Raw genomic sequence first — 12,379 nt, 5'->3', positions numbered from 1 at the left:
CCTGTTTCTCTGCATCAGTGTCACAAAGAGCTCAACAGCTAACATCAAATTAAACAACTTACGCAGAGTATCTCAAAAAGGGTGAGACGAATGCACTTTGCACGACAGAGAACTGACACAAGGGCCTTCTCAAGAGGGTGAAGACCATCCCAATAAGGTTAGCTGCTTTCTTGTGAACTCAGTAAGCAACTCTCTGACCCTCTTGTTCTCACTGCATCAGGACTGACCCATGGGATGCTCCTGAAGAGTTCCTGAAGCATCCACCTGGATAAAAGTCACAGGAAAGGAACAATTACCTGTTTCATTGTCCGGAAGCCTAGTCCTAGGTCATTGTGAGATAAACTTGGTAGTAAATAGTGAAACACTGCAAAGAGTAAAAAATTACAAAACTACTTAATTAAGGCAGGAGCCCAAGGCAATTTGTGATCTGAAAACAGAATGCCAGTAGGTGATAGCTTCTGAGCCCAAATCCTTCCTGTTTATGATTTGAAATACTCTTCTTCCAGGAGGAATGTAAACAGAATAATATCATTGCACAATAGAAAAACAGCTGATGGTTGGTGGACTCGCAAAAGGAACAAAAATCTGGAATCGGAGACGTCCTCCTAACGTCATCTCCAGTGTTGAAGCGTTAGGTGCATTTGAGCTAGCCAACACAGCTTCCCTCTAAATAGCATGCATGTGAGTTGTGGCTGTTAATTACAGTCCCTTGTGTCACCAAAAAAAAAAAAAAAAAAAAAAAATCAATCAATCAAAATGTGAGTCTACCATAGAGACCAAGGGGCAGCGTGCAAGTTAAGAGTCAACAATTTTGAATTGTGCGTTGATGCAATATTGGTTGCTCAATGGCAAATCACTTAATAACTCTAGGGTTAGGTTCATTTTTCATATGCAAATATGCAACTACCTTCAAAATTCCCTTATAAAGCAGATTGGGAAATCCATTGCCTATTAACATGCTAAGGAAAAAGTCATAATTGTTTCTCCTGACTATGTCAAACTGTAAATGCTAAAAACTAGACACAGAAGATAAATATGAATGTGACTACTTAATTGCCAGCATCGCCAAGAGATGTGTAATTTACCAGGTAACCCTTTGGAAGATATAAAAGTTCGCCATCCCCTCTTCCTCATTCATTCAGCATCAGATCTCAGTGCTCTTCTTCTTGCTTGATCCAACAAAGGGTAAGTTGGATTATGTCGATTTATCTACTATTGAACAGCAGGAGCTCACATAGGACTTATAGTTGACAACTTCTGCATTTAGATCTTGGTTTTGTCTTAGAATTTTCTTATTCTTTGCGAGTGGGTTGTTGAACATGTAAGTTACACAAAGGGTGCTCATCCTTCGCTCACAGCAAAGGGGACTTGGCAGTGTTAGGTTAATGGTTGGACTTGATGATCTTAAAGGTCTTTTCCAACCTAAACCATTCTATGATTCTACAGCAGATGAGATGACAGCAAAATTGGAGGAATTGAAGACCAAATCTTCAAAGACACTATGTCTTGGGGACCCAGCAAGGAATTAATTCTCAAACTAGATGGTGATGGAAGGGAAGATATCTCAGACAAAACAGTGTAGAGTTTTAGAAGTAAATTTTACCTTAAAAGGCCAACAGTAGCATCTTGGTAGGGAAATTCTCGTCAGAGCTGTACCATGGCAGAGTATCCCCCAAAAGACAAGGCAGTATTGCTTTCGAGGTCAAGATATCCCATACATTACAAAGCAGAGGAAAAAGAACTTTCCCAAAGAGTGCTACAGAAAAAGAGACAAGGAAAATTCAGGAGGTTACAATATAGCAGCCATTATAGCGTGATGGTCTCTCTCTCTTCCCTACAGCTTTGCTGATACTCCAGAAAGATGTGCTCTCGCAGGTCCTGCCACGACTATGAGTCCTCCTGCCGTGAATCCCGGTCTTCCTGTGATGGATCCTGGTCTTCCTGCCTTGGATCCCGGTCTTCCTGCCTTGGATCCCGGTCTTCCTGCCATGACTCGGGGGCCTCCTGCAATTACACCATCCAGAGGCAGCCTGTGCAGAAGTACAACTATGTGACGCCCTACTACCCCCCGGTGCAGCCCTATTGCCCCCCGGTGCAACGCTACTGCCCCCCGGCTCCCTACTGCACCCAGTACACCACCAACATCTGCAAGCTGCCACCGACGTACCTCAAGTACTAGCAGCAGGATTCAGCCCCAGCACCCGGACCCACCAGCTCGCTCCTCCCTTAAGTGGATTGTCTCATCCTAATTGAAATCCCTGGGTCTCTGCCATGTGCCTCACTACTGCTCTGGATGAAGCGTTCCCCTAATTATCATTCAAGGTGTCATTCTTTCTAATTATTCAGGAAATGTCCTTTCTGATTATTCAGTGTGTAATTACTGTTGGGAGCCTTTCTATGCCATGCACTTCTGTTTCAGATTCATCTGGGTGTGGGAAACAATAAATCTTACAATTCATGAGACCCACATTGTCTTTCAATTCCTTTATTCATGTTTTTGCTTTAGACTTTTTTTCCTGGATTTTTCAGTCAAATTTCCTCATATTCTCTAAGTGCTCCAATAATCACTGCCAATAACAGTTGCCACATTCATTTGGGAAGAAAACAAATGCATTAGTAGAGGAAAAAGGTCTCAGCTACCAAAAATCTGTATGGATGTAAAGGGCTGAGCAGAACAGAACTCCCCCAGCTTACACCAGACAATGAGCTGGTCCACACAGAGTTTTGTCCCATTGTTTTGAAAACAACGAGGTTGAAGACAGTTGAAAAGACAATTGAGGAAGTGGCCTCAAGCTGTGCCAGGGGAGGTTTAGATTGGATATTAGGAAAAAATTCTTTGCTGAAGGGGTTGTCAAGCATTGGAAGAGGCTGCCCAGGGAAGTGGTGGAGTCACCATCCCTGGAGGGGTTTAAAAAATGCGTAAATGAGGTTCTTAGAGACATTGTTTCATCACCGTAGGCTGGTCTTCCCTTAGATACTCCCTGAAAAGACATGGAAGCAATGGATGATAACTCTTTAGAGACCATGTCTTCTTTAGCAGAAACTGAATTTGAAAGATTCAGAAACATTTTTTGAGTGGGTGTAATCTGACAACAACCCAGTTTTGGAAGGCTGTTGAGGAGGTGGAAAGAGTTTAGAGGAGCACTGGTGTGATACTCCAGGCCAAAGCACAGAGGAAAGGAGGACCGTTCACACAAGCACCAGCTTCAGCAACTGGGCAGCTGCAGCCTTCCTTGTGTTTGGACCCACAACTGAGTCACAAAACATCCCTGAAGAACTCGTGCAATACTCACTTCTACACAAAACTCACCACAAGCAATTATACTGCCTCTAGCCTGAAGAAAAGTTGTAGCACACCTGCACTTTAGAGAGAGGGAAGAAGAGCTTCTCATTAGCAGTTGGTGAATTAGTCTAATGGGCAACCTTTTCCAAAATTGATGAGCTACGGGCTTCATTTTCTTACACTTCAAAGACTGAGCCAAACAGGATTATAAATGCAGCTTCAGTGCCAATCATTTCGCCGCTAGAGACAGAAGCCAAATTTGCTCAAACTTCTACTCAAATGCTCCCTTCCTCTGAATCCTTTGCTTTCCAGACATCTCTGCAGGTGAGGTCAGGTGAAAAAGTATAAGAAATTGGTGAAGGGAAAGAGAAATCAAAGAATGGGAAAACTCACCACACTCATACCTTGCACAGAACTCATCGCTACACCATTTTCTCTGATCTTAAGGACTAAATAACCTTTGCTACATGTGGAACAACCTGATGGGGTCAGCCAGGTCATCTGGCAGGTCAAGGAATATGTGAAGAATCAGAAATATTTCCATTTTTACCATACCAGGGAGCCAAAGAGATCACACCAGATTTCCCAGCATTGTGCCATGCCCATGAGGTGCAGCTGGTAATCCCATTTCCTCTTGGCATTCAACAACATGTAAATTAAAATCCTGAGCTGTCACCTACACAAAACAGTAGGTCTACCCCAGGAGTCAGCATTACTGAGACGTAAAGCCTTTTCTGTCACTGATGTAATCCCAGTGGCCCATAGGCAAACTAATTAACACCTTTGAGATTAGTGTCAGTCTCCAGGAAATGGGAAAGAAATGCCTTCCAAAATCCTTGTAGGAAATGCATTAAGAATTGCATATTGGAAGAAATACAGTGCGTCAAAGAGGAAACGCTAAAAACAGGATAGCATGAACATCTGTGGGATTGAGTGCGGAAACAATTAAATTGTCACTGCAAAGAGCTGTCTCATATCCGAGACAACCTTCTGGAGCCATATAAAAGACCGCCCAGCCTGGTCCACCTCAGACGCTTGCCTTCACTTACAGACACTTCTTCCTGTAGCTGAAGAGGGTAAGACCAATTTTATTATTTCTGTTCATGCTGAGAGAGAAGAAAACTCCAGTAGAGGCTTTTATGGACCTCCTGGGAACTGGGATTTAGCTAAATGTCATCTGCTTGCACCCTTGCTCTGAGACAGGCACGGGGAACAGTGGATGGAGGGATGGGGATCACTGGAAAGGTGCAGCAAGGGGACACGAAGGGAAGCTCTGGTGACACAAGCTTCACGCCATTTCAGAAGGGAAACGGGGTTTGGGAATGGCTCATGGGGCTCATTGTGTCAGATTGCTGGGACCCAACTTCACAGAGCAACTGCCAGAGCAAACCCTAAAGATTAGGCAGGACCAAGAGTGCATTTGGTTTGGAATGGGCAGTCAAAAACAAAGAGAAAAACAATTCACTGGGCAGCAAAAGAAAAACGTTGTTAAAATAACAGAGGAGGGAATATAAGAAGTGACTCTAGGGCTCTTTGCATCACCTTGATCTCTTGCTCTTGACAGCTTTGCTGATACTCCAGAAAGATGTGCTCTCGTGGGTCCTGCCATGACTACGAGTCCCCCTGCCATGGATCCTGGTCCTCCTGCCACAACTCGGGGTCCTCCTGCCATTACGCCATCCTTAGGCGCCCTGTGCAGAAGTACACCTACGTGCAGCCCTGTTGTCCCCCTGTCCAGCCCCATTGCCCCCCTGTGCAGCGCTACTGCCCCCCAGCTCCCTACTGTCCCCAGTACACCAAGACCATCTGCAAGCTGCCACCAGCATGCCTCAAGTACTAGTGGCAGGATCCAGCCCTGGAAGCCAGACCCACCAGCTTGTTCCTCACCCAAAGCCTCAAGCTTGTCTCCTTGCTCATCGCTCACCAGCTGTGACACTTCTCCGCAATCAAACGCTTTTAAAACCATTGGAGGGTTGCATGGTATTAGGATGAAGTCTCTCGATTTCATTGGCTTTGAGCTGTTTATCTTCTTTCTGCTAATGCAAATCACAATGTACACTGGCAAGAATTTATTTCTTGCTTTGCTGCTTCATTCTTCAGCAAAACAATAAAAATTATATTTCAAGATTACCTAACAGTTCTGGATGTTTTAGTCACCACTCCATCATATCTGCTTGTCCGGTGGCATCTGGTTTTTTTCTTGTGGTTTTAAAGCCATGCTTTAATCAGTTGTGAAAATAGTTAAAGAGGAATGCCAAGGAAAGATGAAAGTGGAGGAAAATGCCCGCATCACCTACCAGTGGTGCCAGGAGCACTGCACTGCACGCAGAGGGCTGGAAGGAACATGTCAGGTCAATTCCCGGTGAAACCAAATATTTGCACTGAGCTCAGCAGATACAGTGGGGGTTTCAGAGTTGCAGCCGTGGGCCTGGCCTGCACATTCACGTTTTTACTGCAGACACAATCTTCAAAAGCCACTGCTACATTTGGAAAGAAAACAAAGCAAATTCTGCAAGGCTTGGAATGTGCCTTGAAACGCCCTCAATTAAAGAATTCCTGCAGTGTAAAATGAGACAAGGCTTCCCCGGCGTGATTCATCCATCCCAGGGCAGGGATAGGGAATAGGCTGGATGAACTGGGCACTGCAAGTACCTACTAAATAACCAGTTGGTGTGTAAGTAATTGGAATTAGTTATTTATAGGTTACAGAGAAAATTGTCATTATAGAGGAACAATCTGCTAAAAAGGAAAAGTTGGAAACTGGCTGCAGAGAGCAATTAATTACTCACCTACATTTGAGTTGTTGTGATTGCTAAGAGATGGCTCATTTTTGTGTGACCCTTGGCAGCTACATTAAAAACACTTTTTCTTGCTCATTTTACACCTCTCTGCAATTGGGTATTGAGTCACTAAGGAGTTCTGTCCACAGGAGTGGTTTTGTCTTAAAGTATATACATTCACTTTCCTTTGCTGCTTCAGGCCTCCAAATTTCTACTCAGTGATTAATCACAGTAGATTTTATTTCCTCTTCCTTTCCCAAGTCCCACAAAAGGCACAAAGCCTCTGAATTTGTTGTTCTTTCCACCATGCTCAAGCTTGAAATTCCCATTGAGAATGAGAAATGTCTACAATAATGGGGAAACAAGAACAAAGCTTTTGTCAGCCCCAGGTTCAACGCCTGGAACATCGACGATCAAAGCCTTTACAAATACTTTACGTCATTAAAATACATTTTTTTAAAAAACGAAGGAATTTTTAAAACTACATTTTTAATAATGGAAATTGGGCAAGGGAAGACTTCCTCTATACTTAACACTCTAGATAGCTTAGAGGAACATTTCTGCTCTGCTGAGTGTGTATTAAAGAACATAATAGCAGATTTCCACAATGAGAATAAACCATGAGCAAACCTCTAAGGATTAATGAGGAGGAATTTGTGTTGTTTCACGGCAAGGATTGCTTCACTGCACCTGTAATTCTCAAATCCAAACAAGCAGAGTGGTGTTATTTGGAGCATCTGACAGAGCCTGCTAAGTTCATCCACTCCATGCAAAATTTAGTTGGGATCTCTTTTTGGTTGTAATTGGAATTTTTCTTTTGTAAAGCTCCTCTTATAAAATCGGTTGTGGGTCTCCCAGCTGCCTGTGGATCTGTCTCACATGGCTTTAGACAGCTCTGATGTGCACATCCAGTTCTAACAGCAGCAGTGGGATTTTTGACTCAGAGGGACACTAGATGAAACTATGCACCAATTTCCTACAAAGTCACAGTGAAAACTGCCTCATTTTGACCAATATCTCTTACCTTATCACAGTGCTCAGTGTCCCTTGTGTGTCTAGTGTTGCAGTCTCTTATCATTTCTCTGCAAGCTTAGAAACCCCCTCCTGGTTGCTATGAGCCTCCTTTATTTTCAGCTGAGATGCACATACTCAGCTGGTGTAAATCTGTATCACTAATTAGATTATAACATGCAGCAGTGGCCTAGTCTGATTGGGTCATTAGCATGAAGCCAAACTCGATAGGAAATGAAGCCTATGTTTTAGTGGAGAGGAATATTGACCTTGGAAAGAGCTTGCCTGGAGAAGTGATGACTTCATGCTCTTCCTAGTTCTGCAAAGCAAGACTGGGTAGCTTTCTAAAAGCTGGGATGTAGCCAAATAAAAACAGCAGCTACCAAACAGAAACTGGGTGGAAATGGATGCTTTGTGGCACCGGAAGTCACACATAAGGTTCACAATGACTTATCCTGTCCTCAGCATCTGTGATCTAGATCACACTGTATGAATAGAAACAGCCTGAACCTTCTCACCTTCGCCTCAGCAGAAATCGGGATGTCCCCAGTGAAGCTCTGTGCTGTCAAGGAGGGTGGTCGAGGGTCCTTTGGTGCTCTGCTCCCCCAGATGTACAGATTTGCAGCAGCAGGATCATCCCTCCTCCTCTGGGTGATCTCAGAAACAAAACATTTAATCATGTCAGTCATGGTCCTTGGTCCCGTGAATTCCATCTGACCAGAGAGCGACAATTTTTCAAAAAGACGTAGTTTAATTTGAAATCCTAAAGATGATCGGTGCATCATGTGAGGCCCTCAGGCTTCCATGCAAAATAAATATTAACCCCATTAATGAATAATTGCAACATGATCATTAACATCAGCACTAATGAGTGCCAGTGGGTGACTGAGAACTGAGCATGGAGTTATGCAAATAAAAACATCCTTAGGTGGATCTTTCGTTACTCAAGGGCATATTACATTTTAAAAAATGGAATAGGAATTTTGCAGATTGAGTTATGCTAAGCATAAACAGGATGTAAAATTTCCAGACAAGTTTTATGGTTTACTTTTAAAGATGTCAAAAAGGAACTGGAAAAATATGGACTCTGACTTGATCCAAACCCTATTCCAAATTTCCATGATGAATATGCACAGTTCTTTGCACCTAAAATTTCTCATATTGGCAAGGCCAAGGGCATGTATTTTGCTGTCCAAGGATGGGATAAGGCAACAAGGGATGAGATGTCAAGAACTTTCTGTCCTATATTTGCTCTTCTGATGACCAGAGACCCCAAAGAAAGCTATCAAGCTTCACCATTTTTGCATTCAAAAACAAAACACAGAGCTACAGAATCACACTTGCTGGAATTCTGTTTAATAAAATCGTATTGAGGAGCAACTGACATCCATAAGTCCTCTGCATTCCTTTGGAATCCACGACTCTTCAATCTTATTTATGATTTTTATGATAATTGAGCACTCGCTAGCTCTGAACAAGCCACCTAGCATCTCAATGTAACAGCGTTACCACATGCAAAAAACATAGGAACATACCTTTTAAGTAGACCACAGGCATCACACAAGAATTAACTTGACATTAAAAAATTGTAAAAAATTTACTGAACAAATTGATAATGACACAAAATTGAGGGACTGGTCAAAAACAATGAGACAAAAACTAAATAGATGAAGGCATATTCAACAAATAAGTATAGGCTTAGTGCATAAATCACAAATTGCTGTGGGGTACCTCATTTCCGGCAGGACAATTTCGAGCTAAATAAAAGGTCTCCCTGTCCCTTTGCTCCTCACTCAACTACACCACTCAGCACGGTAAGTGTTACCTATTAGCAGCGTTCCTTGGTAGCAATGGTTCTCATTTGGTTTTGGTCAAGCAATTAATCTAAATGTGTCTTTGTATCTGATCTACAGCTCTTTCTGAAATCCAGATTTTTCCAGACTGTTGGTCTATTGCTTATTTTGAAAGACAGTTGGTAGAGAAAGAGCACAGGCCTTGGGAGTGGAAAACAAACTTCTTGGGATGGAAATTCAGGGACTGATGTTCATGGATGAGTAGATGAAAGTTAGTTCCTAGGGTAGTTCAAAAGATGCACAAATATTGCTGGGATACTGAGCTTGATTTCTGTAAGGATCTGGTTTTGCAACTCAAGACAAATAAATAGGAAGAGGTGTGTGATATGGCCATCACCTGTGGACCTAGACAGCAGCATTTGTATGCCAAAATGAAATACATCTAAAAACTTGGAAAGATGTGTTGTATCTGAAAGTACCTTGTGTTTCAGGTCTTCAGTGCTTCCAGCTTCAACCACACTACAAACAACATGTGCCCTACCGGATGCTGCCACATCGTGAAGAGCAAAACCGTGTGCTGCAGCCAGCCATGCCAGAAGACCATCTGCTGCGACCCGTGCCAGAAGAAGACCGTCTGCTGCAGCCCATGCCAGCAGTCCATCTGCTGCGACCCATGCCAGCAGTCCTGCTGTGACCCGTGCCAGCAGTCCTGCTGTGACCCGTGCCAGAAGACCTGCTGTGACCCATGCAAGCAGTCCTGCTGCGACCCATGTCAGCAGTCCTGCTGTGATCCGTGCAAGCAGTCCTGCTGCGACCCATGTCAGCAGTCCTGCTGTGATCCGTGCAAGCAGTCCTGCTGCGACCCATGTCAGCAGTCCTGCTGTGATCCGTGCCAGCAGTCCTGCTGCGACCCATGTCAGCAGTCCTGCTGTGATCCGTGCAAGCAGTCCTGCTGCGACCCATGTCAGCAGTCCTGCTGTGATCCGTGCAAGCAGTCCTGCTGCGATCTGTGCAAGCAGTCCTGCTGCGATCCGTGCCAGCAGTCCTGCTGTGATCCGTGCAAGCAGTCCTGCTGCGATCCGTGCCAGCAGTCCTGCTGCGATCCGTGCAAGCAGTCCTGCTGCGATCCGTGCCAGCAGTCCTGCTGCGATCCGTGCCAGCAGTCCTGCTGCGATCCGTGCAAGCAGTCCTGCTGCGACCCATGTCAGCAGTCCTGCTGCGATCCGTGCCAGAAACGTTGCTGTGACCCATGCCAGCAGTCCTGCTGTGACCCATGCCAGCAGTCCTGCTGTGACCCGTGCCAGCGGTCCGTCTGCTGTACCAAGGTGTGCCAGCAGTCCTGTTGCGTGCAACCCTGCTGCCGCTGTGGCTGCTGCCCCTGCTGCTGCTCTGGACGTCTGTCTTGCTGCTCCTACGTGGTGAAGAAACCCACAGTGGTGTGTTGCAGCCCTGTGCAATACTGCTCTCCCTTGAGGAAGTATTCCATACCTATCCAGCAGTGCTGTACCTCAATCAAGAAGTCTTGCTGAGCCAGCTCCAGGTGGCAAAATCAGCTCTTCTGGCTGCTATCTCTGGTGTGCAACAAAAGCAGGCATAAGGAGGTGAAAACCTGATCATTCACTTCTGATTCACATGATGATAGAGTAAATGTCTAGTGATTTTCTTCTTGTTTTCAAAATTCTTCTTTCTGTCCTTTAATTATTGAACATCTGCAATGCACTTGAATATTATATCCACTGTATAAGGCATGTATTAGATATTAGTGTGACTGTTAATTCTCTTCTTGGTGTATGGGACTTGGGATACCTTTGCAGTTAATCTAATCGTTCTTCATTTTCACTCTTGACTTGTAGACAATAAAACCTAGCATTGAGCAAAATGCAAAATATCTTGTCTTTTGGTTGTTCTTACATTGTTTTGCCCAGATGCATCCTCATTCTGGTGGTGTTTTCTATGTCTTCAGCCAAGCTCCTCCTGGCTACAGATGTGCTTCCATGGCACAGAAGAATATTGAGGAAACAAAGAACTGCCCAGAAATGCTTCCCATTGGCATAAATTATCTCTAAAGACGTCAGAGCAGTATGATCCTTTGTTGCACCTGCTGATCGTTTGCCTCAGTTAGCTCATTTTTTACTATAAAACTAAATGCTTAAGGTAAACAACACTTGACATAGTCTGAATGAGGCATATGTAATTCCATCAGTTGAGATCACAGGACTTCATAAAAAGTATAGGAACACATGCTTGATACTGGAATAGATATTTCAAGATGTACTGAGGGGAATTCACTGCTCACTGAACAGAAGGCACCATCTTCTTGCACTACCATCTTCAAAAATAAAATTTCAGAAAACACTTTGGATTGTTGAATTATTTTTATGTGAGCAGAGATTTTTCATACACGGCATTCCTGGATTACAAGTGCTGGAATGAAACGCAGGCATTAGCATACAGCTTAAAAGCTTCATTCCTAAAATAGCACATACATGAGTCAACAATATCCTTTCTACCTGGCTGGGACTTCCTTTAGCATTAAAATTCATGACAGAGCTCTGAATTGCATGTCTCAAGAAAATGCCTTAAGCGCTCTCTTGATTGCTTCCCTCGACCAAACCTTCAGAGCATACACGAAGTCTGCATTAGAATAATCTTCTCTACGTGTTAAACTCTCCTGAAAAGATTATTCAGGCTTTAGGAGGTTTTGGTTAATAGGTAAATCAGGTACAATACGCAGGCAGGAGGATATTCTATGCCATACTATACCATATCAGAAGCACATTTTGTTAAGAAAGCCTTGTGAATATTAGTTTCATCGTATGCTAGTAAGGCTGCCATGACAGATTCCTCGCTGTTCACAAAGATACGGCAACTCCTAAGTTCATGTAACCACCATGGAAGTTTACAAAGACATCATGACATGACACAGCATGGCACAGCATGGCATGGCACGGCATGGCAAGGCTTATAAAAGGTATTTACTGTAGAAGATGTTCTTTCTGACCGAAGTATACATTGAATGCCAGTATCTCCTCAATGTTTAAGACCATGATTAGCAACAGCCTTGCAGGGTGTACATCCATTTCTAACACAGGGATCATTTTTGGCAGATACGATGATAATAAAGCCTGATAAAAAGGCGGTTAATGACTTATTCACTGGACAGCATGGTTGACGGTTCACACAAAGGGGCATTACTTCCTGCAGGTAGGTATCTGGCTATTATCTCATGACTGAAACAATCCTTCCCTGGGGACAATTCCAGAAGAGCCATCCAAAGTCACAGGAGGTCACATTCACATCTTCGGAAGAAACTACGTGTCTCCTGCCATCACACCAGCCTCACATTCAGAGTCTGCTGATCATGACAGCAGCCTTTATTTGCCACGAATATTAGCTGCCTCATCATGTTGGGACTCATGTTACGTTGGTGTCTCCTCTCAGCAGGTGAAAACTCCGTCAACACCTTCTTTGTCTCATGTGGAGCTGTCCTGGCTCTGTATATAGCCACAGTT

General features: G+C 43.8%; 3 protein-coding genes across 3 annotated transcripts; all 3 read left to right on the top strand.

Moving 5' to 3' along the window:
* The first annotated feature begins 1,861 nt into the window (after positions 1-1,861).
* On the top strand, positions 1,862-2,179 carry LOC136000146 (progranulin-like). Its single transcript, XM_065653865.1, has one exon. It carries the CDS (start codon positions 1,862-1,864, stop codon positions 2,177-2,179), a length of 318 nt encoding a protein of 105 aa, XP_065509937.1.
* A 2,689-nt stretch (positions 2,180-4,868) lies between these two features.
* Positions 4,869-5,123, top strand: LOC136000147 (putative small proline-rich protein 5). The gene has a single exon (XM_065653866.1). It carries the CDS (start codon positions 4,869-4,871, stop codon positions 5,121-5,123), a length of 255 nt encoding a protein of 84 aa, XP_065509938.1.
* Positions 5,124-9,397: 4,274 nt separating this feature from the next.
* On the top strand, positions 9,398-10,396 carry LOC136000154 (keratin-associated protein 5-4-like). The gene has a single exon (XM_065653873.1). It carries the CDS (start codon positions 9,398-9,400, stop codon positions 10,394-10,396), a length of 999 nt encoding a protein of 332 aa, XP_065509945.1.
* The last annotated feature ends 1,983 nt before the right edge of the window (positions 10,397-12,379 follow it).

Source organism: Caloenas nicobarica, chromosome 31 (genome assembly GCF_036013445.1).
Source record: "Caloenas nicobarica isolate bCalNic1 chromosome 31, bCalNic1.hap1, whole genome shotgun sequence".
NCBI lineage: Eukaryota > Metazoa > Chordata > Aves > Columbiformes > Columbidae > Caloenas > Caloenas nicobarica.
This window is presented reverse-complemented; position numbering and strand designations above follow the sequence as displayed.

What these genes read in the sequence shown, in the direction of transcription:
- LOC136000146 (XM_065653865.1), top strand. Translation starts at nt 1,862, where the DNA reads ATGTGCTCTCGCAGGTCCTGCCACGACTATGAGTCCTCCTGCCGTGAA.
- LOC136000147 (XM_065653866.1), top strand. Translation starts at nt 4,869, where the DNA reads ATGTGCTCTCGTGGGTCCTGCCATGACTACGAGTCCCCCTGCCATGGA.
- LOC136000154 (XM_065653873.1), top strand. Translation starts at nt 9,398, where the DNA reads ATGTGCCCTACCGGATGCTGCCACATCGTGAAGAGCAAAACCGTGTGC.